This window comes from Rhinolophus ferrumequinum, chromosome 21, assembly GCF_004115265.2.
Source record: "Rhinolophus ferrumequinum isolate MPI-CBG mRhiFer1 chromosome 21, mRhiFer1_v1.p, whole genome shotgun sequence".
Classification (NCBI taxonomy): Eukaryota; Metazoa; Chordata; class Mammalia; order Chiroptera; family Rhinolophidae; genus Rhinolophus; species Rhinolophus ferrumequinum.
In genome coordinates this window covers 23,226,665-23,252,097 of record NC_046304.1, presented here as the reverse complement: position 1 = coordinate 23,252,097, position 25,433 = coordinate 23,226,665, and the positions used below count along the sequence as shown (strand labels likewise).

Here is a 25,433-nt window from a genome sequence, read left to right as displayed (position 1 = left end):
CAACTAGTGCAGCTAAGATGAGCTAGAATGAATTATTATTATTATTTGGCTGAATCCTGAAGTTAAAGGGAAACATACACAAAGAACAAACAAAGAAGCTACATAATCTGACTTAACCCAAGCTAGGGCTCTGGGTCTCATTTTGTATGCTTCCTCAAGGAAGAGAGGCCTTACTAGGGCTTTAACATTCGAACTGCTAGCCTGCTTATGTGGCACATCTTTAGTATCAACCTCTTAGGAATGCTACCCTTCCAGACAGACCCACCAAGGGACGAAGAGTCCCTTCTGCTGCCTAAGTAAGCCAAGGACTTCCACATCCACTTCTGGTTTATAGTCTGGAACACACATTTCACCTGGGAGGAGTTATCTTTCCAGGTGAGATGCACTTAATTAGAAAGAGGAAGCCTCATCCTTGTAGGGTAAGCATACCTTCTTAATGAAATACAGTAAGGACTGTAGTGGGGGAAGTGACTTATGCTCTCTTAGGAGACTAAGGGGCCATCAGTCCTCGTGGGTTAGTACCGGCTCAACCAGATTTCTTTCCTCCTTACGACCTAGCTGAGATCAGATCAGTAACATAATGGGTGTTTGGGGTGATGGAGGAAAGGAAATGGATCTGAGTGATTCTGAAGTCTGGAGCACCATTCAGGGGAATGGATTAGGCCTGTGTCAGACTGTGATAGAAATTTCAGGTGGTTTTGTGGGCAGTAGGAGCCTAGGTATCACACAAATGGAAAACAGGCGAGGGAGCAAGGAAGTATAAACAAACACACCACTTACAAATACAAGGGAAGAGAGGTGGTTGTGGCTAAAAAGGGCCCCACGAGGACAGGACCTCACGAGATTCTTTTTTTTGTCCCCCCTTCTTTCTCCTCCCCCCCACTCCGGTTCAAGCCAGTTGTTTCTTAGTCTGGTTGTGTAGGACACAGCTCCCTGGCCCATGTTGGTGGTGGTCTGAGACTTGTGCTCCCCGCGCCCCCTGGGCCGAGGCAGTAGGTCGCCAGTCGTAGGTCAGCCACTCACAGCAGCCCGGGCCGACCTCTGACTGCTCACAGCAGCCCAGCTGCAGGGAGAGCCGTTGTTCACAATCTTAGCTGTAGAGGGCGCAGCTCACTGGCCCCTGTGGGAACCAAATCCACGACATCAACCTTGGTGTTAGGAGCTCAGCGCTCCAACCACCTGAGCCACTGGGCGGGACCACGAGATTGTTTCTCACAGCTACATGTGAATCTACAGTTATTGCAAGATAAAAATTTAAAAAATATATAGGGGAGGAAATGTCCTTCAACAGGTGAATGGATAAACTATTGTACATCCAAATGGTGGATTACTACTTGGTGGAAAAAAGAACAAACTATCGATACATTCAACAACTTGGATGTCAAGGGTAGTGTGCTAAGTGGAAAAAAACCAATCTCAAAATGTTACACGTTGTATGAATTTATATAACACTCTTGAAATGACACACTTATAGCAATGGAGAACATAGCAGTGGTTGCCAGGGGTTAGGGCTGGGGTGAGCATCTAACTGTAGCGAGACAGCAAAAGGAGTTTGTGATGATGGAAGAGTTGTGTGTCCTGACTGTGGTGGCAGTTATACACCTACAGATGTGTTAAGATGTCAGTATTATACACGCATCAGTAACAACTAAAGAGTAATGTAAAAACTGGTGAAATCTAAATAAGATCTATAATTTAGTAAATAATATCTTACCAATATCAATTTCCTGTTTGAACATGTGCAGTGGGTATGTAAGATGTTATCAGTTGGGAAACTGGGTGAAAGACAGATAGGAACTCTATGTACTATTTAAAAAACTTTTTGCAAGTCAAATAATTTCAAAATAAGAAGTTAAACTTTTTTTTTTTAATTTGACAAATTATGTTTAGGACAGTGATACCAAGAGGTTCTTCTCAAAATTATCTTTATCCTTATAATGAACAGAAAGAACACAGTAGGAAGTATTAAGATACCTGAATTCTAAGCACAACTCACCTACCAGCAAAGTACACGATCTTGAACAAGTCACTAATCAGTCCTAAAACTCTGGTTTCCTTATCTGCAAACTAGGGATAACCATGCTTCTTTAATTTAGCTGACGAGGAAGACTGTACATAATAAAAGAACGGGTGATAACACACACACACACACACACACACACACACACACACACACACACACAGCAAATTTCTAGGGAAGTAATAAATGCGGTTATTTTATGAGACACTGATTTTACGGTGAAAACCTATCCCTCCAGGAACAGCACAGAAGAGTTTTCCTTTCTTGGGGAAACTCAAGGTAAGTGACAGGGTAGTTTCTTTCCAAAAAAAAGGGGGGGATTGGCAGTGGGTGAGAGGGGTGTACAGTTTATGGGGGGAAGCCTGAAGTTTCCCAGCTCACAAATGTTTGGGCAAAAAGCTAGCTTGATAGACCTCAGCAGCTCACACACACACTTGTCCAGCTTACTCAAGGGAGGGAACTAACTAGTGGGGAAAACACCAAGAATTTTCAGTTGTGGGTGGTACTAGTATGCCCCTGATACATGCTAATGAAAACAGACTTGGCTGTTAAAATTAAGGAATGGGGTCACAGACTTTTCTAAGCTAACTGGCTAAAAAGCTCCCTTAATCTACTGCCTACTCAGTTTCCTCAGTTATTCAATATTGAAACCTATTCTCCTCTGTCACTGTCTAGTCCCCTCCTTCAAAATAGCCTACAAAACCCTCAAAAATAACAAAATACTTCCCCTATTCCGAGTAGTTTCTTTCGCCGTACAAAATCAGATGATAAGCAGCATCCTATTAGGAGATCACATTTTACAACAGCAAACAAATGCCCAGTGTGGGGTATAAATCTTTGTGACTTAAAGTAATTTGCTCCTGTCCGAAAAATATTGCCAGAATTTAAATGTTAGTCCGTTGTAGTATTCAAGGAAGTTTTCCAAACTAAAGTTCCCTTATAGCTTACCAAAAGTGTGTCCCATTTTGCCTTACCTTTCACAACAAGTATTTCAGGACAATGCTAAAAAAGGTTCACGTGTCTATGCCTCTGATACCCTTAGGCCATGAGCTCCAAAAGCAGGAAAGAAGCCCTTCTTGGAATGAACTATGAGCTATATAAGCAATCCTCTTACGAGTACCTGGTTACTGTATCGCATGCACAGATAGGCTAGAGAAGTATCAGAGATACTGATAAAGTTGCCGAGTGTGGGGAGCTACTCTGTATATACAGCGGGAGTCTGAGGCATTTGCTGCCAGAGACACCATGCCTGCTGGATGGGGCAGACGCTGCAGACAGGTCCCCTAAGAGGCGACTAAGGACTTCATTATTGACCGCTTGTTTTGGACACCCGGGGTCTGAAGTGCCTCCTTCAGGTCTTTCCAGGGTGCTCCCTCCTCAAACCCATCTCACCCATTCTGAGAAAGGCCTTACCGTATAGTTGGGGTTTCCTGGCTGGATCCGTAGCTCAGCCAATATCCAGATGCCATTAGTGAGCTTCAGGGACTGGTACAGCATGTCCTGCCCTTCCACATTCCTCTTGGCAATAGTATAGACGTTGTTGTTTTGCAACTTGCTGGAAACAGTGTCTAGAAACACAGATTCAAATCAGTATCAAACAAATGCGTGCTAACTCTTATGACATCCTTACAGACCACGTGTGAAGTCCCCTGACAAGTACCATTCCACATGCAGATGAATGTACATTTCAGAAAGCCTTTCTTCCACAATAGCAAAGGGTCAGGGAGAGGCACTTCAAGTACCTATCACATTCCCGACAGAAAACAGAGTAAGATGCAACTGAGCATTAATGTAAGAATTCCCTGTGAAGATGATGGTGGGTCAAAGAAAGTTGCTAACCTTAAACTAGGTTCTAGACAGGTAAAAATGCTCTGAAGAAAACAGAAATGGGTGTACGAGCGTGCCGCAGTGACGGCCATGTTGCTATTTATGTCTGGAACATTGGTCCCAGAGCCAGGGATACATACACCGATAGTCAAACCTGTACCACTACTTCCTGAGTCGCTACTACTTCACTATGAGCCCCTCTGGCCTCAACTGCCAGGTCAGAAAAGGGCACAGAGTAGCAGAATTCCTACAAGTCATATTTATTAACCTTGGATAGTTAAGATTATTTTTTTAAAGTAGGCAAATTATTTCTTAAGCCTGTAGAGAATACCATGCCTCCAAATTAATACTGAAATAAATTGTCTCAACAAAAGACTTTGAGAAAGACTGAAGTTGTACAAAGATGTCTATACAAGGTCCTGTAACCCCAGCTGCTGCTGCTGGTGGAGGCCTTCCCAGTCACCAACCCAGGGTAAGAACAGGTTGGTGTTGGGGTCTCCTTGTGACTACAGCAAAGAGACATGATGTTCTATACCTGAAGGTCATTTCTCTCTCCTTGTTCTCTTACTGCTAATATGAGATGTGTAGCATCAGAGAAAGAGAAACTTCAAAGGAGATGATGAACACTGCTTTTCTGTTGATAGTTTATTATGTTCATTTCTGATAAGAATTCAAATTACTCATGCCAACTTCAGGAACTAAATTCTTTCCATATAAAAATCTGTCATACTCTATTGTGCTCTCTAGGAAGAGGCTGCCATGGGAGACGGTCTTTCTGTTCTCCTAGCTAGTAGGCTGTCTGAGTACAGGGATCCTGGAGTCTTTCATCGCTGTGCTTCCCACAGTATCTGGGACACAATGGCTAACCACCAATACCTGTGAATAAGCCTGGCTCAGGTGTTGGAGCTGCTGATATGTACATAGTGCCAAAGGCATTAAAAACCATCTACTTAAATGTGGGCTGATTTTGCAGGTAGTTCTTGTCCTAACATCTTTCTCACATATTCAAACCAGTCCAAGCTCAGGGGAGGAGGCCCTTAAGTCCATTCACTAAACCTGTGCACCACACTTAGTTTTTACTTAACTTCCTCCCTTTTGTTTCCAAAGGTTTTCACTAACACCAAGCAGAGTAGTTATAACTTAAGAACTGGCTATCTTTGAGGTGCCAAAAAGTGTATCTTAGGGTAGTTATATGCCATATAACTGAAGGGGGCCTCAATATACTTTTTAATCACCTTGTGAGGGGTTAGGCAGCTCTGGCGGTCACCTTGCTTCTCACAATGAAGGGCTCCTGCAGCTTAGACTGGGTTACTAGGCAACGTCGCCAGCTGGGTTTGGCTAATATCTTTTGACAGGACTGTCTTTAACACATGAGGGGCTTGTTTTAAGTTGTAAAGCCATTCTTAACTTTCAAAACTCTTGCCCATTTCCAAAGAAGCAGGAAACATACACAGTAGGAATCTTTACTGAAGAGCCACCTTGTTGCACAGGCACAAACACATTCTAGACAATATAGATATATATAGCAAGGCCCAGATTCCTAAAGACATGTCATGATTTTACCACCTATATAAGAGATGATAGGCTAAGAGGAAGCATACAAATACACATACACACTCTCCCCTACCGAAATGAGAAAATATGGCAAACAGCCAGGTAGAACAAGCAAGGAGAACAGATGTGACTTTAATACATTTGGAAGCATTCTGGCCAAGAACCTGGCTCTGCTCTTCTTGAATGGCTGTGTCATCTCTATCAGATTACTGAATGGCGGGAGGGTTCTATAGCATAAGGATGTGTGTTAACTTTTATTACCCTTAGATATTAGGTCTGAGCTTGAGGATATATAGATGGTAGGATAATCAGACTCTGCTAAATGTACTTATTAAGAATGGCAATGGGAGCCAGATGTAAGAAGGCTTCCCAGCCAGACTGGGATAGAATTCTTGACAAGATATCATAGATTTTTTGCATACCCGATCTCTTGGGAAACAAGATGGAATCTCACAGCTCTGAGACCCTGAGAATGAGAAGGTAATATGAAGACACTGAGATCTGCCCCAAAAGATGAAATAACAGAGGCTCGAAATGTGCAGGTCCACTTATATGTGGGTTTTTCAATTGACCCATGCAGTTCAAACGCACTGCATGATTTTCAAGAGTCAACAGGTGGTTGGGAATCCATGTATGGGGAGGGCTTACTTAAGTTATCTGTGAAGTTTTGACTGCATGGGTGGTCAGAGTCCCTACCCCCCAGGTTGTTCAAGGGTCAACTGTATTTGCTTCAAGATGTGATTTCTTCTGGTTCATTTATCTTCTTCCCCAAATTTGGCTCTTTGGATTTGGGGCCTAAAATCTTAGAAGGTGTGGATATGGTCTTCCTTCCTTCATCCTCCTACTTTAGCTAAGATTGCACCTTTCCCAGCAGCAATAAGAGTGAAGACAGTACTCGGAAAGTAGGAAGGGGGGAATCTGCATTTGGGACCCAATGTGGTGGTCATCAGCAAGTTCAAAACCACTATGATGCTGAAAAGAATACGTTTTACCATTTAAGCAACCAAACTATACTTAACTGCTGGCTGGCAAAGCATTTCCATTTATGAAATATTATGGAGGATGGGGAGAATCATGACAAAACAAAGAAAAAGAACTCACCCTCACCTAGTCCTCATGCTAGAAAAAAATATTTGTCCCTTACTACAGTGCCTAAATAGGGAATACATACATCAGGTCTCTGATCTTTTCAGAGAATAAACAGAAAAAAAAAAAAAACAAAAAGTTTCCTGACTGCTTGCCAGAAAGATATTTTTTTTTTTTTTTTAATTTTATTGGGAATATTGGGGAACACTGTGTTTCTCCAGGGCCCATCAGCTCCAAGTCGTTGCCCTTCAATCTAGTTGTGGAGGGCGCAGCTCAGCTCCAAGTCCAGTCACCGTTTCCAATCTTTAGTTGCAGGGGGCACAGCCCCACTATCCCATGGATGGGAACTGAACCAGCAACCCTGTTGTTCAGAGCCTACGCTCTAACCAACTGAACCATCCGGCTGCCCCAGAAAGATTCCTTTCTGGATACGGCTGGAGCTGCAATTACTTCAGGTGCCCTTAAGATAGTGGTCCCAGACATGTACCCACCCCAAACGCAGCTATAATGGTAAGCTGCAAAACAGATTCATACACACCTCCCGACACCAGTAGAGATGGCCAAGGCTAGGAAGCAGGGAGACCCATACGTTAGTGCCTTTCTGATCTAATATTTTCTAGTATTTACACAACTAGTGGCACCACAAGCACTCCTATAATACATACCTTTCTATCAAGATCTGATTAATTATTAAGGCTTGGGAAGAGGGTTTCTTCTTTCTTCTTTAGAAAATAATGGAAGAGCAAAAGTAAAAGCTCAAGCTGGGCTGTAAGGCCTTTAAGCCTGTGACTTCCCACAGCCCTCAGGAATGTTACTTCCATCTGTCAAATGTCTACTCTGGCACAGAAAAGCTATTTAAAGTGTTGGTGCTATTGTGATTAGGGCATATCAGCTGGAAAGAATGGTATTTTTAGCTTTCAGCTAGATCCAGGGTGTTGAATCAGAAGGCACTAATCTTGGAAACGTTCATGTTAATAGAGCCTTTGAGACTGGAAGGAAATGTAAAGGCCAGGGCACTCCTGACCTTGGGGTGCGGGCAGAGGAAAAGCCAGAAAGGATTAGTTAGTTACAGGAAGTGGTCTGGCAAGATTAGCAGTGATTTAGTGTGGGTAAATGATGGCCTTGGGCTCCTGGAGAAAATGAAGTGGCTGTTTCTGCTTCTCCATGTGCTGTCCCGTCACAGAGCAGTGTGTCACTGGAAAACCCACTCATTGGTATTTGGAGCACCCAAGGCAAGGAGGAACTGGCATGAAGCCATGGCAGAATTGATCAAAACTGAATTTGCTCTGAGAAACTGTTGTAGGCTACATCAGAGAACACAGCCCCACTGGGAGAAAGGCCAGACACTGCCTTGGCAAGATTACAAACGTACACCAAGGTGCAGTGGGGTTCATAACTCCCATCTGGAAGCAGGGGGATCTTTTCTATTATTTTGGCAGGTCACACTAAAGCCCTCAGTTATCCAACTTCCATCGTTTGTTTTTGTTCTGTTTTGTTAAGTATGTCCCTTTCGTATTGGATGTCTGACACCAAACCTTCTTTTCAATTACTCTGGCCTTTTTCGCCTTTTTCTGTGTCTCTCTAGGTCAGTGTTTCCCAGATTCGTTGAAGGAATACTGGTGTTCCAGATGAATAATAGGCATTTTCTAATTTTTTTTTTTTTTAAGATTTTATTGGGGAAGGGGAACAGGACTTTATTGGGGAACAGTGTGTACTTCCAGGGCTTTTTTTCCAAGTCAAGTTGTCCTTTCAATCTTAGTGTAGAGGGCACAGCCCAGCTCCAGGTCCAGTTGCCGTTGCTAGTTGCAGGGGGCGCAGCCCACCATCCCTTGCGGGAGTCGAACCGGCAACCTTGTGGTTGAGAGGATGCGCTCCAACCAACTGAGCCATCCAGGAGCTCAGCGGCAGCTCAGCTCAAGGTGCCGTGTTCAATCTTAGTTGCAGGGGGCGAAGCCCACCATCCCTTGTGGGATTTGAGGAATTGAACTGGCAACCTTGTGATTGAGGGCCCACTGACCCATGTGGGAATCGAACCGGCAGCCTTCGGAGTTAGGAGAATGGAGCTCTAACCGCCTGAGCCACCGGGCCGGCCCTAGCATTTTCTAATTTTAAATTCCACAAAGAAATTCAGTTAACATTGAGTGAAACAGATTTCTGCAATGAAGGACTTTGCAGCTTTTAGGGTGCTAATGTGCAACGGCAATCTTTAAGAGACACACCATGCACTGTATTTTTCAACTTTGACCACAGAATCCACTTTTTTTAAGAAACAAGTGTCCTCAGGAGCATAATATATGAAATGATACCATAGGACCTACTACCACAAGGTGACTTATAACAAAGGGCCTGGTCTGTTCCAAGCTGGGTACAGAAGCTGCTTCTCTTAACAGGATCTGTTCTGGTTCTCACCGTTCGTAGCCAACGTGGACCTGACAAGCTTCCTAAACAATAGCTTATTATACTGTGCAGAGCTGCCCAACCTGCCACACGCATCAAATGAGGTTTGTGGTAACTGACCACTGAGCCTCACAGAGGGACCGATAACCCTGGCATCTACCTAGAATATGGCACACCCAAAAAGCTCAATTTGAGTATTTTTTTGTGAAAACCGAACAAAAACTCTATAGTTTTGTTTAATAAATACATAATCAGTCAGAGTGAGAAACTTAGAACAAGAATTTATTAGAAAGAAGGCAGATATGTGGTATTCCTGAAGAGAATACTAACTAGTTATTATAATGGAAATTACAGAAGACATCTCCTCCCACACCTCTCCAAGGGCACAGGAGAAGCCCTATGAGAAAAGGCTTGTCTAAACCGGGTAAGTACATCATAGAGCCCAAAAAACTAAATTTTAAAAGTCGGAGAGAAAACAGTGAGTTTTTTCTCTCTCCATGCACTGCCACGCTGCCTCTCTCTCAGTTCCACAGTTTGGCGACAACGGGATGGCAGCATGTGGGAACCAACAGCATATGGAGGAAGAAATGATGAAATGATGGATAAATGAAGAAAGACGAGGTATGAACAAGGCTCACTTTCATTCAAATTCAAAGCGAGAGATAGAGATGAGAGAGAGAGAGAGAGAGAGAGAGAGAGAGAGAGAGAAACACCTGGGACAAACGCAGGCCTCTGAACAGCTTAGGGTTCCTTCCACTCCTGAGGAACTTCGGTGAAACCAAGCCCTGGGGACTGATAGCTGCTATTGTTTCTCCTCTTCTGTTACCTCTTTGATACTCTATTATAGTAATAAAAGTAACTACAAAGGGGTCTGGGGCTTTTAAATGATGATTAAAGAGAGCATCATGAAAGAGATGATACAAGGCAAGAAAGAAAAAGGTTACCAACTAGTCTTTACTCATTAGTACCAACTAGTACTTTACTAGCATTCTTGTTTAATAGCAAAAGATGCTAAATAAGGATGTCAGAGTCTCCTTTCATCCAATACTGAAGATAGATTCAAAAGGAAATATTGTCCTTTCAATTCTTGGGAGAGTGCACATCTTCAAGTGTCACTTCAATCATATGACGACTACAGGATGTTCAAGTAACATCACTGACACATGTTCAACTACTGAAGAATTGGGAAGATGGCACCATCCTAGTCCGTTTCTCAAATCTGCTGGCTTGTAAATCATCTAGTACCCATATCAAAACATCCCAAGTTTTTAAAGAGAAGTCTGTGAAGTAATACACCGACCATATACCCACTAGAAACAAGGCAGATGTAAAAAGAGGTAAGACAAAATTTTCAAATATCTAATTCGAATTTACTAAGATGAAAATGAAATGTAGACTCATTACTCACCAGCATTTAAATGACACTCCTTAATCTGAAACTGAAGTTCATTTTCATTGGGAATGTCCTTCCAAGTTGCAAGGAAGACCTGGCGCTCTGTATGGGGACACGTAGGGAAAGGAAGGATGTGCGTAATCTGTCAATATTCTGATTTCCGATGCTTTGCACCGTTTCTCCTTTGGAGTTCGGCTCTTGCAATGCAGCCAGCGGTAGCCTGCGACTAGAGCCAATTCTGAGCTACACAGAGGTGCTATACTCCAGGTCAATTAATCCCTCATCAGCAGCACTAAGATACATTGGAAAAGAGTTTACATCTAGGGTTTAGTTTTGGCTCTACTGTTTTCCTATTTGGCAACTTTGGGTAAGTTTGTAAGCTTTCTGATCCTTAATGTCACCATATATAATTACATCTGTCCTGCCTACCCCAAGAGCCACTGTAAAAACCAAATCAATTCAGTGCCAATCGAATTTAATATGTACCAATATAAGCTAGTTTTATTAGAAGGTGGTTTCGTAAGTAAGGGACGAGAGAAATGCCAACAACTATGTGGGGAATACTAGTGATTTACTATAAATTACTATAATTATAATGAAGAAGTGTGAAATATTGTGAGAATTACCAAAGTGTGATAGAGATACAAGTGAGCAAATGCTGTTGGAAAAATGGTGTCGACAGACTGGCTTGCCACAGACCTTCAATTTGTGAAAAACAATGTCTGCTAAGTGCAACAAAACCAGGTATGCCTGTACTCTGTATATGTTAGGGTGACTGGGTTATTCAGATACTGGTATTGTGATTTAGACCCCATTTTGGAATCCTCAAAATAACTTGTATTTCTGGGCTATGTTCTGCCTAACGTTCAGGGGAAGGGCAAAGGTATGCACGTGGCAGAAGGACAAGAGGACGTACTCACCCATTTTACCATCTTCTACAAAAAGTACATTGAGTGGGATGAGGCAGCTGAAGTAGAAGACATCGATATTGTTTTTCACAGCCACCTGCCATGAGAGTAACAGGGAAAATTAGAACATCATAGGAAGCCAGGTAGGAGGGGAAGAACAGTTATGTGCCTAGAAATATATACCCGATTTCCCTCCTCTTTTAAACAGTGTAGAACCCCCCCAAATCAAGACACACCAGCCCAGACACTGCAAAATACATTCTTAACTCATTTCCACAGTCAGAGCAGAGCATTGTCACAATCTGCAATTCTGCCTCTGTCTAGCAGAAGCCCCAGGAGGGATGAATTCAAGGCACAAGTTTCATACCCAGAATAATCTATTCAGTTATTTTTTTGTTTCTATGGTTATTAATAGTAGCTGCTGCTACTATTTACTAAGTACCTATTAATGATATTATCGCCAATCCTCATTATTACTATCCCAAACAAAGTAAGTGTCACTGCCATCTCATTTTAAAGATGAGGAACTGAGATTCAGAAAGACCCAGGGTCACATTTCTAGTACACAGAAGAACCAGGATCAAATGTATTTTTATCTGACCCTAAATGTTGATTTTTTTCCCCTCTCCACAGTAACTAGCCATACTGCCCCTTATCTTTTTTTAGATACTGGTTTTAAATTTGTTTCTTTTATAAAATCTTATTTCCCAAGTCCTATGGTTGGCAAAAGCTTGTGGGTCAAAAACACTGGTAAATCTGATGACGATAAGAAGGAAAAACCTTTGAACAAATGAATAACTGAGTTTTCTTCTCGCAACACAAGCTTCTGATTTAGTTAAGCTGTGATTCTACCATGGCCTGTTCTATTCAGAGCATGCTGTTTATATTTTTTAAAAAGTTACAGTATTTCTATTCAAGAGGAATACTGATTGGCATATATATTCAGAAACAGATAGACTCTTGTGGCAGATTATAAGAACCATATCCTGAAGAAAGGGAGAGTAGGAGGAGAATTACTTTAAACCACTACTTCCCACTGGTTTCTGTCACTACTGACTTTTCTATTTGTGCTCTGGGCACTGCAGGAAAACCTTTCTCTGGGCAAGTTCTATAATCAGTAACCATGCCTATTTCTCCCTCATTTTGTTCTAAGAAAATATAGGGGGAAAAGTACCTATCCAGAACCACTATTTCCACTCCACTCCCCCTTTTGGGACAAATGTCAAAACTTTGGCTATGAGCTCCAAATATCCTCTTTCCAAAGTACTTCTAGTTCTCTAAACATTTATTATGAACTCATCTTCCCCACCTTCAATAGTACCTTTATTTCCTCCTCCATAATTTGGTTATGTCTACTTGACAGTCTTTCTGTTCTCTCTCCCAGAAGAACCCATCAAATTACTTTCCTTGTAACTTGTGTTTTTAACCTTTCAATTACCAACCCCCTAGAAGTTTCTGACCTATATCATATAATCTGACGCCTAAAATGCTGAGCGAGCAGGATTCTGAAAAAGCTTGAGAATGATGAATGCAAGCAGAAAAACCAACCTCAGGAAAAAGGGACTTTACACATTATTTTGGATGTACCAGAGTACCATTTCAAAAGATTTACACCAGAGTGGGCTTCTGGGAAAGACGTATTTTCTAATCAATCTGGTATTCAGCAATGAGAGACAGAGAACTCTTACTGTGTTTCCCCGAAAATAAGACCTAGCCGGACGATCAGCTCTAATACGTCTTTTGGAGCAAAAATTAATATAAGACCTGGTATTATATTAATTATATTATACCCAGTCTTATATTAGGGCAAAATAAGACCAGGTCTTATATTAAGTTTTGTTCCAAAAGATGCATTAGAGCTGATTGTCCACTAACCCAGCTCTTATTTTCAGGGAAACACAGTATTTCAGATAAGGGTACCGGGACATTTAGCCGTGAAAACGGGGGTGGTACGGGTGGGCCAGAGTGGGTTACACAAAGGTCTTACGTGAAACGCGAGTCATTATCATTACTGTCATCTCTGAATATAATGTAGCTGTGTTTCATAATGTGCCATTCATTCAAACATTTATTAATGCTGACTATATCCTAACCATTTGAGACATGAGTACAAAGAAAACAGAAAATATAATCCTAGTCCTCCAGGGGATAATATTGGCGGTACTTAACCAAAGACTTATATTAGAATAATCTGGAGAGATTTTTCAAAATTGATGCCATGCCTGGGCTCTACCCTCTAAAAAAGAATAACAATCTCTAACTCTGAGACCTGGCATATATACTATTTTGGAAAAAGTTCCTAGGAAGATTAACCAGATAAGCAATTAATTTAGAACAAAGTTACTGAAGAAGTCTGAATCGGCTTGTAAGTATCTTGTTCTTCGGAGGAATCCTTATTCCCACTGGGTGTTCTTTAACCTACAGGAAAGCTCCCTTAGGTTAGCAGTGCGAAACCATTCTGCCCGAAGACCCTTTTATTATAATAAACAGATGAAAATCATGGACACTCTTCCTGAAAAACGTACTTGCAACATTCTGACATACAATTTCAGGGGTTTCAGGATACCCCGAAAACTACCCCGGACTTGTTCTAGGATAATTCTGAGAAGCTGGGACACCCAAATCAGAGGCAGCAGACACGGTGGTTCAGAACATGGACTTGGGAACCAGACCAAACCACCCTGATTTTGAATTTTGACTTTGTCATTTATTAGCTGTGTGACTTTGGGCAAGTAGTACTCAGTTCAGTTTGCTGTCTGTAGAATGGAGATAATAACAGTAGTGAATGCATGGGTTGTTAAAAGGATAATGAGTTAATATTTGCAAAGCACTTACAATGGTGCCTGGCTCACAGTAAGTACTAAAACAAGTGTTTAATAAAGAAAAATTCCTTTTATCTTTTACCATCTTCTGTTTTATTCAGAATTTTTCATAATTAAGGATAACCAAATTAGACTTATCTGAAATCTTACTATGCTGACAGGAGATCAGAAGTAAAAAGGCTTAGCAAATCGTAAGCTTAATTTAATGATTCTTCTTGCTACTGTGCCCTTGGTAAAATACCATCTCTTTATAGGATCAACTGCACATAGGTCACTGTTTGGAAGGAAGTGCTGAATCTCTTACATTAGCTTTTCAAAATCTGCATTTTGCAGCTCTCAAACTTTTGCTCTTGGCTAGAACTGTGTTCATTTTAAGAATACCATATTTTGCCGTGTATAATGTGCTCCCACGTTTTTGGCCCAAACTTTCAGGTAAAAATATCTTTCATTTTAATTTTTTAATTCAAATTTTTATTTGCTTACATTTAGGTACTTGTTTTTTTGTATTATAAAGGAATTTTAACATTTTTAAAACATATTATGGTACAAGAAATTTTATGTAACAAATAATTACAAACACAAGAACAGATACAAGGTACAAGAAATTTTATGTAGCGGTAACAAATTTATGACATTTACGCATCACAGAAGGCCAAGAACTCTTCATCATTGCCAGTTCGGTGTAAATTCAACAAAAGCAATTATCGTATCCCAGGGTATTATTTTGCATATGGATATCATTACTGATTTCTAGAGTTACCCTTGTAACTCATAAGCATAAATAAAAGAATTAAAAACATTTATATAGATACGGAATTAGTACTACCCATGTATAATGTGCTTCCTTATTTTCCCCTCACAAACATGGACCAAAATAATGCCCATTTTATACGGTATATAGTTCTCTTGGATCTCCCTCTCTAAACTAATTCCTTAGCTTTGACCACATCAAAATTACTTCTTGTTCTCCAAACGCTGAAATGCACAGCTCTCTGCCTTTTTACATGTTGTTCTTTGTGCTTAATATATCCTTCTCCTGAAGCTTTAGCTGGCTGGAAAAATACCTATTTAATCTTAAGGTTCAGTTTAAGCTTGAATTTCTCAGGAAAGCTCTTATCCCTCCCCAAAGTACCCAGTGCATACACTTCTGTCTACAACAGCATAAAATAACTGCTTACATCTGCCTCGCCCTCAATACAATGAGCTCCTTGGGTGCAGGGGCTCTCATTTTCACTAGCATACTCGTGGCTCAATGTTGGATGAAATTAAGGGAAAGAAGACAAATGGAATGGAACACGGGTTTCTCATCCTTGTTCTACCTCTACATCCGTCATACGCATAGCACACAGTCCCATCAGCAGTGTCTCTCCTTGGGTGAATTCATACTCAATGAGGCAGGGGTCGGGGCAGGGGATGATATGTGGGCTCTTTTCGTTTCAAGTCACTGAGCTAAAATAACATCTATATGCTAAGGAAGAATAATACAGGTAGTAGATCACAACCCAAAGAAAACGAGATTCTTCAGGGATGTGCCAGTCAGTCCTTGGGAGTTAAGGCATAAAAGAATCAAGGGAAAAACACAGTATGAAGCCAGTTCAATGCCAATCCAGATGGTGTTACTTTTCAATAGAATTGAGTCAGTCTTAAAGAGTATGATATTGATTGCTTCAGAGGGAGGAGGGGAGTTCCTTGTTTTTTGAAAACTATCCCAACAGGTACAGAATAGGAAGACATAATCCAGACAAGCTGGAGAACTATTTTCCAAGAGTTTTTTTTTTTCTTTTTCATTTTTTATTTTATTTTTCAAGAGTTTTAACATCAATACCTGCTTGCCTAAGGGAAGTCAATGATCATGTATATAGCCAAACGCCTACTTAGTATCTTCACTTGGATAACTAATACCTCAAATGAACATGTCCAAAACCAAACTCTCCATCTCTCCTCCTTATCCTTAAACAGAACCTGCTGTCTTTCTAAACTCAGTAAATGGAATAGTGCAAAGCTGTGTAATGGTCTCCCTGCTCCTGCACTCGTCTCCCCACCCCCAACACCTAGCTTCCCGTCTATTCTCAACACAGCAGCCAGAGGGATCTTAAAATGTAGGTCAGCTCACAAATACTTCTCTGCTCAAACCTCCAATGACTTCCCATCTCAGAACAAAAACCAAAGTTACAAGTGCTTGGAATGTGATGCCCGTTACGTGCTACTCCTAGCCCCACGTCAGCCACCACCAGGCATGCTCCTCTCTTACGGCTTTTTGCATTTGTTATGTTTTGGTCTGGAATTCTCTTCATCCAGAAATCTGCATGGCCCATTCTCAGCCTCCTTTAGGTCTTTGCATTTATCAAATATTATCTTTTCACGTAGGTCTCCCATGACCAATATATTTCAAAATTACACCATCCAATCTCCAACCCCAATTCCCTACCCCAGCTCTGCTTTATTCTTCTCCATTGCCCTGACATACTATCTTACTTATTTGTTGGTTTATTGCCTGTCCCTGTGCCATCTACCCCACCTCCAAGTTCCAGGAGGGAAGGGATTGTCTCTTGTTCACTACTGTATTCTCAGTTTCTAGAACTGGTACTGGCACAGAATAAGTACCCAATAATAATGATTGTAAAATATACCACTCAAAGTTCCTAACAACCACTTAGATTTAGTGAAGACATGAACTTGATCTAAAGTTTCCAAAAGAACAGTAATTCTCAAGTCTTTTCTAGTGTTTTTCCCTTAACAGAATAGGAAAGTATGCATATATTATCTTCGGGAGTGGAAACTGGGGGAAGGGCCAGGATTAGGGGTATAATATGAAGTAGCCCACTGCAAGAACAAATTTTCTTTGAAGCTGCATGCTAGTCCATAATACATCTATACGTTTTAATATGAAAATGTGTTTCTCCCTTTACCTTTGAGTAAAACTGGTGCTCCAGGAAAATGTGTCATGTATATTCTTCAGCTTCAAGTACCTCCTAGCAGTGTGTTTTTAAAAACTGTTGGTCACAACCAAAAATTGTGGTTCTTAAAAATTTATTTAGTGAGCTGAAAATAGCACACACACACACAAAAATAGAAAATATCATAGTGCATCTCGTGAAGAGTAAGTAATGCTTCCTGAAAGTATTTCAGTTTTATGTGTGTTGTGTGTGTATACTATGTAAAATATATTTCTCATTGTAAGTTACAGTCAAAAAAGTATAAAAGCCATAATCCTCACACACCAAAATTAAAAGCAAGCAGTAACGAAATGGGTTTAAAGAGCTAAGGAACAGAATGCACACCTCAGCTTCTGCTTTGCGGATGCCTGAAGCAGATCGCAGATGGTACCAAGGAGATTACCTAATCTTTGGTTCCTCTGGTCTGTCACGTGAATCATGTGGCCGTAACAGTTATTAACTTGCCTCTCAGGGACATCAATAGGAGAAGCAAATAGAAATGATTCTGAGGCACTTGGAAAACACAAAAGAAGGCTATAAATGCTTAATAATAATAATGATTTTTAAAAGTTACTTTCAGTGGCTTCTGGGGAAAGAGTAGCCTGTCAGCTTCAGCCTGTAACCAGCAATTAAGTTTCTTTCCATAGTACAGGAAGCCTGCTGTGGTAGCTGCAGCGTCTTTATGGTGGCACAGCTGGAGACGAACAGGCTAAATTAATATTCTAACCTTGTTCCAGTGCACTCCAAAGTACTATAAAAAGGTACGAAATGAACTCAGTCTGAACTCTGGCAAACACAGCCTCTCACCACACCTCTCACCACAGATAACCACAGGAGTTACTGCCACAAGAAAAACCAAGGCAAATGGCACACAGCTCACCTTTGAGAGTATATCATCTATTCTTCCATGATGTCACTCGTGACCTTTCCAAGTCTCTGAAGAATATTTTTTTTTATTATTCCTCTCCATTTAGCTTTTAGAAAGATTATTTACAGGCTGGTCCAAGCTAAGACCAGGCAGTGACGCCAAGCATCTCCATTCAGTTCTCTTGAGGAATGATGATTCAGATGTATTTCAAGCACCACACCACCTAGTCAACAGATCCTAGGGGAACGGCTCTGAGTGACAGGTTTTTAATGGCACTGACTCCAACTGTGTGATACATGTCATCTGAGACTCAAGCAGAAGTGGCTCTTTCTGTTAGCTGCTGGAGTTAATTAAATCTACCAGTAGTTCTGCATTCCTAGTCAATGCGAAAAAATATCTACCATCTTTAGCTTAAATATGGTCCTCCATTTCAAACCCATTTGAAAATCAGTGAGGAAGCCAGTGTGGCAAGAGTGGAATAAGTGGAGGGCAGCAGATGGAGCCAATGAGGTAAGGCGGCATGGCGAGATCACGCAGGGCTCTGCAGACCACTGTTAGGATTCTGGTTATTCGCCTTAGAAAAAATACCAACGCAAGTTCTTCCAGGTTAGTGGTCTATACACTTGGGCAGTAGTACAGCGAGAATCAAGCAGCTGTCACAACTCTGATAGGACCATAGCTATGTGGAGAGAATCATTGGCAGCTGTGGGCCTCACAAGAAATCCAGGTCGAGGGAAAATAATGCGAAGCTACACTGCATCTGTTCCTGCTCCAGGAAGCTTCCTGATTTAAACAATAATTTCATGTTAGGCGAAATAAATCAGGACTCACAGCAAATGTCTAGGTGATCTCTTTCTGCCAATATAGAACCCACCTGCCGTGTTATACTGACTAATCTGTCCAGGCTCTAAACCTAAACATATCCATTTCTCTCTTTCTTCCTTTAACAGCAGTTTTGTATATCTTGCTAGGACGGGCTGGTGGGTCCTTGGTTACAGCTCTTGTACCTTAGAATACTATCTACATTAACAACATGAACTATTTGCTGTGTAGGGCTTATTGTGGAACTTAAAAATATTTATTTAATAAATAGTGTATGGAATCACAAAATGGTGAGGATAGAACTGGTAAACTATTATCAGTTAAAGTGATTAGATATCCCATACCCCAGACTGGTTTGTCATAAGGCAGAAGACCCAACGGAAATGCAACAGAAAAATAGACCACAGTAATGAGAGTGAGTGAACATTATTCATTTTTAAATCCTGGAGTAAAACTGATTTAGAATCTAATCTAGGTTCCAGATAATCAGCATGCAGTCTCAGATTAGTTAGCAGCAAATTAGAAATCAAACAGGTCCACAGGTGCGTCTGTGAGTATGTACTGACTGGTGTATTACCTCACCTTAATGTGGACAAAGAAGGGTACGTGGCTGCCAAGGTGACTGGGCACATGGGCAGGACACGGCAAAGATGCTGTCTCTGAGTAGTTTTACTGGGGAAACAGGTCATACATAGACGGGATAGACATTATTGAGTAGCACAGCATGAGCTATGAAATTGAGAAGTTTTTTGCTTTCATATTTGGAGTACCTGCCTTCTAAACTCCTTCAGTAGTTCCTGGAAGAAATGTTAGCACCAAACCAAGGACCACCATTCATCTACACACTTTTCAAAAATGACCAAATAATTATTTTCTTCAGTCTCCAACTGTAATGGATTCTAAGTACATTTACCTGTGTTTCTACTTCTGTTTTTTCTTAAAACTAGAATAAATCTGACATCTGTTTGCAGTACACACAAATAAATGTCCTTCCATAAATTTCGGCTTTCCTGAAGTGGAATAAAATGGAAAACGAATTCAGACTGAGTATACTTTCATTATAGGCCCACCCGACTGATTTTCAGGTCCTGTAAGCACTGGCTCAGAGAGAAACTTATCTATAAAACCTTAGCTGTAAAACTAGGATCTACAGATAGAATTCAAAGACATATTTTAGTTCAATATAAATAATTTCCTAACCGAGTTTTAGGAAGATAAAATGGGCCATTTTAGAGTAGTAAATCATTAGTAGTATTCAGGCAGACGCCGAGACTCCAGTCACTGCTCATATAGGGTAAATTCCATCAGAAACAGACAACATTAAAAGTTACCCCTTCCAACCATGAGATTTTACATTCTTTATGTTTGTACACTGACACAGCTCAAAGTTCTTCTCAAGTTTTACTTTCAAAATGTATGGACCTTGAGACCATGCCTATGAATAATTCCTACATAAAAAATTTGAATAAAGCTAATTCTTTTCATATCTCATTGAATATGATGCTATAGCAAAATATAATAGTGCATATATGCATAAGGGAAGGATATGGCTCTTAAGTGGACTTCAATCCAGCTCAAGAAAACCCCAGTTGAGTTCCCTTTAATTCCAACCTATAATGTACATTAAGTCTTGGTGAAGTCCCTTACTGCATAAAGACCACAAGGTTAAATCTATTTTCCAATCATTTGTCATACAGAAACACAAAACTGACTCCATTTTTCATCATCAAGTGCTAACTTACTATCATGATATAAAGATGGCTTGGATTTTTATAGATGAAAACCAACAGATCACTTTTATTACTACTTTAGAACTACACTGTGAAATTCATTATGATTTGCTCAAGATTGGCAGCATCGGCTTCCGTTACTTGGGTAATCTGATCTCACAGGCCTTTTTAGGGTTTTGTTTTTTTTTTGTTTTTTTTTTTTAAAGGAGGCCACAGCTCACAGTGGCCCATGTGCTGATAGAACCGGCAATCTTGGTGTTATCATTATCACGCTCCAACCAACTGAGCCAACCGGCCACCCCAAAGGGCCTTTTTTTAATAAAGCACTAGCTCCCAAACTTGGGTGTTGTGAGAACTGAATTCTGGGTTTCAGGAACAACTGTCTCCTGTCACTGAGACCAGGTTTATGCTCCCTTAGACCACTTCTGCTTATCAGAATACAGAACTCTTGTCTACTGCTTATGTATGGTTATTCAAGCAGGGCAATTGCTACTAACAGGCATATTCCTACAAGAGTCCCAGAAGCCAGTAGTTGAGTGCTGGTTGTATTAAGATAAAAGATATAGCCTAGTAGAATCTTGATGCCTTGACAAAAAAAAGATGAGGGGTGTTCTCAATAAGTACAACCTAATAACAAAAGGAATATCTAGTATATAAGATACTCTATTTCTCAGCTGAGATTAAAGGATATGTTTACAGTCTTGATGTGACATGAAAAATATATCAAATTTGAAGTAGCAATCACAGAAAGTAATTTTCTCTTTTGTTTTCTTGGGTGATAAAATGTTTTCATCTTTCATAACCAAGACTCCATTACCTACATATTACTAATGGAATATTCCAGGTCTGTCCTGTCCACAGGGATTATTTTCAGCACTGGATCTATCTGCCTGACCTGGAAAACTCTTACAGTTCCCAGAAGATCCACTTCGAGGACTCAACCTCTATGGAAGCAGCATGTGGTCCCATAAATGCAATCAGAGTGCACAGTGCTCAACTGTGGATCTTGGAAAGACCAAAGGAAGCTTTAACACAAAACTTGTTTGGCTTGCACAACAGTCAAGAAGAGTCAGCAAATGCCATGCTGGTTTGCTTCATTCGGTGGAAGCTTCTGAAAAAGTCTTCCGTTTGGAAGCATTTACCAGTTTTTCTGGTACAATAGCTAGAGCTGTGGGCTTTCTGAGTGTGAATGGACATATGTAAGACACGAAATATCAGGGACAGGCACCATCTGCAACTGATTTTCTCACAGGCTGGGACTGCAGGCAACGTAGGAGTAGCAAGGGACAGAACTTTCTCAGGGCCGTACACTGGCAAAAAAAACCCAGAACCTTTTGGCTGACCAGGATTTCAAAGAAATGAATAAATAGGATTGTACGATTGTGTCCTTTGCAACTAGCATCTTCAACACATTCTGACTAATCATTCACCATTTAAATGAACTGAACCGATGAATAGTACCTTGTTTTAGAAGAAACATTCAAAGAAAAACCCAAGAGACATTATTTCTTTTCCTTGATTAATGTTCATCCTCTTATTGAACAACTTATGTGGGCTCTTTAAGGGCAACAGGGAGAAACAACGAAAGCCGCACACAGGAAAAGACCAGCTCTTTACTCACAGGTTCGCCTCCAAGGCTAAGGAAACACTAGGATAAAAGGAAGGACAGAAGCATGTTTATGAAGGTGCTGTCACACTTTCAAGTAAAGATAGATTGAAAACCACATTTAAATTTTCTTTCTCCTGGAAGAAATTCTGCCGTAATTCAAGACAAATATTTAAAAGCATAAATTCATAAAGATAAGGAAGAAAAAAATGCAACAGCAACAAAACGTTGGTTAACTGTAAAACAGATGGATTAGGGCCGGCCTGGTGGCTCAGGTGGCTGGAGCGCCGAGCTCCTAGTGCCGAGGTCACCAGTTCGATTCCCACATGGGCCAGTGAGCTGCGCCCTCTACAGCTAAGACTGTGAACAACGGCTCATGGGCTGCCATGAGCAGCCAGAGGTTGGCTGCTGTGTGCTGCCCTGGGCTACCGTGGGCCGCCATGAGTGGCTGGTGGCCAGCATGAGTGGCTGGCAACTATCATGAGCTGCCGTGGGCTGCTGTGTGCTGCCATGACTGGCCGGCAGCCAGCGTGAGCGGCCGGCAGCCTGTGAGAGCTGCTGTGAGCAGCCGACCCACGACCGGCGACCAACTGCCTCAGCTGGTGGGAGCGCAAGGCTCATAACACCAGCATGGGCCAGGGAGCTGTGTCCTACACAACTAGACTGAGAAACAATGGTTTGAACTGGAGTGGGGGGTGGGGAGGAAGGCAGAAGGGGAAAAAAGAAACAAACAGATGGATTAGTAATAACACAACAGAATTCTCAAAGGCTCAAGACTGACAGCACCTCTGAAACTGTATGGAAGGGAAATGAGAGGAGTGGATGTTAAAAGAAAAAGAATTCAGATGGTGTTAGAAACCTAGATCCCCACCACCATTCTAAGCTACCTTAGCCCTGTAGCCCCTACATAAAACTAAAGACTGATTCGTTTAGAGAGGATAAAATAGATGGCACTTTGAAGGGGATGCCAGGCATGGCTGAGGGGTGGCAGATTAAGTGAATGTATGCATACTGAACAGTAGACTCTCCAGCTCTCTTCCCCAACTTAGGTCCCAGAAGACTGGCAGAAAGCTTTTACTAGACAGGAGAGTCAAAGGTAATTTTTGGACGAATTAAGCCAACCAAAAAGAAAGTGTTGACGTAAGTATTCCAGCTGCCCTCAGTGATGGGATAACTGGAGCTCCTGTCCTGGGCCTCATGGTTTAGAGGGTCTTACTCTAATCCTCCTCTGGCTCCCTGCAACCCATGGTTAGAAGAATCCACAGGACCAAAGAGACTGCCCAGCTCGAACACACAGAATTTCCTAGATAGCCACAGCACTGTTTCCAGGGCCTGCTTGAGATGCTTTTACTGGTCACTTTTCCTGAGGATCAGTAAGCATACCTTTAGGCCCAAGGGATGGCCCAAGGGAGCAAGTGGGATAAAGGAGGAAAGTGGGCTATAAAATAGGATTCTCCAGTTGTCCTTCTGAGTGAACAGATGGGGAATTTTAGCAAAAACCAAATGGAAATCCTAGAACTGAAAAGTACAATATCTGAAATGAAAATTATACTGAATGGATTTTTAAAAAGGTGTAGTCTATAGAAGAGTCAGTATACTTGAAGACAGATCAATAGAAATTACCCGAGCTAAAGAACAGAGAGAAAAAAAGAACAGCCTCAATGATCTGACAGATAACATCAAGTGGTCTAACCCATATGTAACTGGAGATATGGAAGTACAGAAAAGAGATAATGGGGCAGAAAAAGATTTGAAGAAATAATGGCAAAACTTCTCCAAATTTGGGAGAAACTATCAACTTACAGATCCAACAAGTTCAGTGAACCCCAGGCCAGATGAAAACAAGGAAAAAACCTGGGTACGTAACAGCCAAGCTGCTGAAAACCAAAGATTAATAAAAAATTCAGACAGCCCATAGATCAGCACTACCTAATACAACTTTCTACAATAAAATGTTCTACTTCTGCACTACCCAATCTAGTAACCACTAGCCATATGTGCATTTGAAATGTAGCTAACGCAACTGAGGAAACTACATTTTTATTTTATTTTAATTAATTTCAATTTACATAGCTACATGTGGCTAGTGGCTATTATAATATAATGAACAGGATAACTAAGGGGACTTACGAGATATCAACCCATCATAATGTGTGCACTTTACTGATTCGAACAGTCATAATAAAAACAAACAAGTTTAAGATACTGAGAGAAGAAACTTGTACATTGGATATTTGATGTTAAAACACTGTTAATTGTTTAATGTGTTCAACAGTTATTGTGGTTATATTTTTAAAAAGAGAACTATTTTAAAGATAATATATTAAAATGTTTATAAATGAAATGATGTAGATGTCTGAGATTTGCTTCAAAGTAATATAGAACAGGGCTGTGAATGGGATATAGATGAAACAATATTAACTACGTACTGATAATTATTGAATTGGGTATTGAATGACTGACGACGATGGGTACACAGGGCCTCACTACAATATTGTTTACTTTTGTAATGTGAGAATTTTTCCATAAAAAGCTTCTAGGAAGTGGAATAGAAGAAAGATATGCAAAGTAGGTGGGGGAAAAAAGGGATTGGTCCAAGAGGGTCAATATCCAAATAGCAAGACTTCCAATGAAAAGAAACACAAAATGAAGGGAGATCTACAAAAAAGTTTTTAAAAATTCCCAAAATTGAAGGATACAAGTCTCTACTTTGAAAGAGCCCAATGAGTACCCAGCATAACAGGTGAAAAAGATTCACACTGATGAACACCACGGTGAAATTTCAGAACCCGGAGGTTAAAGAAAGGCTCATATAAGCTTTCACTGAGAAAGAGTAGGCGACAGAACAGATTCAAGAATCAGAATGCCTTCAGACTAGGAGGAAAATGATCTAGAACGTTACACAGAAACCGTCAAATAAGTATGAAGATAAATAGGACTTTTTAAACCAGGTGAAGTCTCAGAAACTATTCTCTATATTCCTATTCCCAGGAAACTACTGGAGTATGTTGTTCATCGAAATGAGGGAGCAAACCAAGAGAAGAAAAATACAACTGAAGACCAAACATAGAAGAGAGGTGAAGGGAATGAATCACCAGAGTGATGATGAAGGGAGATTCCCAGGATGACAGCTATGTTTCAGGCATTCAAGGAAATCAGTACAGACCGGAGCTGGTCAAAAGACTCCAGAAGAGACTCCAAGAAAGTGAAACTGAGAGTCTCTTTAAAAGGTCTGATCTCTTTGTAATTTGGGATTGAATTATAGTTACAAAGAAGCTCTTAACACAAAAAAATTAAGCAAACAGACAAGTATTAACCAGTAAATATCCAATTACTTACGAAGAGTTTTACGGGGGGGGGGAATCACACTTTATTATATACAACTCAGTTTTAAGGAGTATATACATAATAACTATGTATAGTGCCAGGTGGGTACTGCTGAATAACTATGATGTATATACCTG

General features: G+C 40.8%; 1 protein-coding gene across 4 annotated transcripts in view; it reads right to left on the bottom strand.

The window, feature by feature from the left end:
- AP2B1 (adaptor related protein complex 2 subunit beta 1) overlaps window positions 1-25,433 on the bottom strand; it is a 101,520-nt gene that overhangs the window by 2,302 nt on the left and 73,785 nt on the right. For all 4 annotated transcript variants that reach the window (XM_033089387.1, XM_033089391.1, XM_033089389.1 and 1 more), the window contains 3 exons: window positions 11,198-11,282; window positions 10,293-10,379; window positions 3,434-3,588 (listed from right to left, as the gene is read on the bottom strand). In XM_033089387.1, the coding sequence (XP_032945278.1) occupies window positions 3,434-3,588; window positions 10,293-10,379; window positions 11,198-11,282 (327 nt within the window). The remainder of the gene's footprint in view (window positions 1-3,433; window positions 3,589-10,292; window positions 10,380-11,197; window positions 11,283-25,433) is intronic.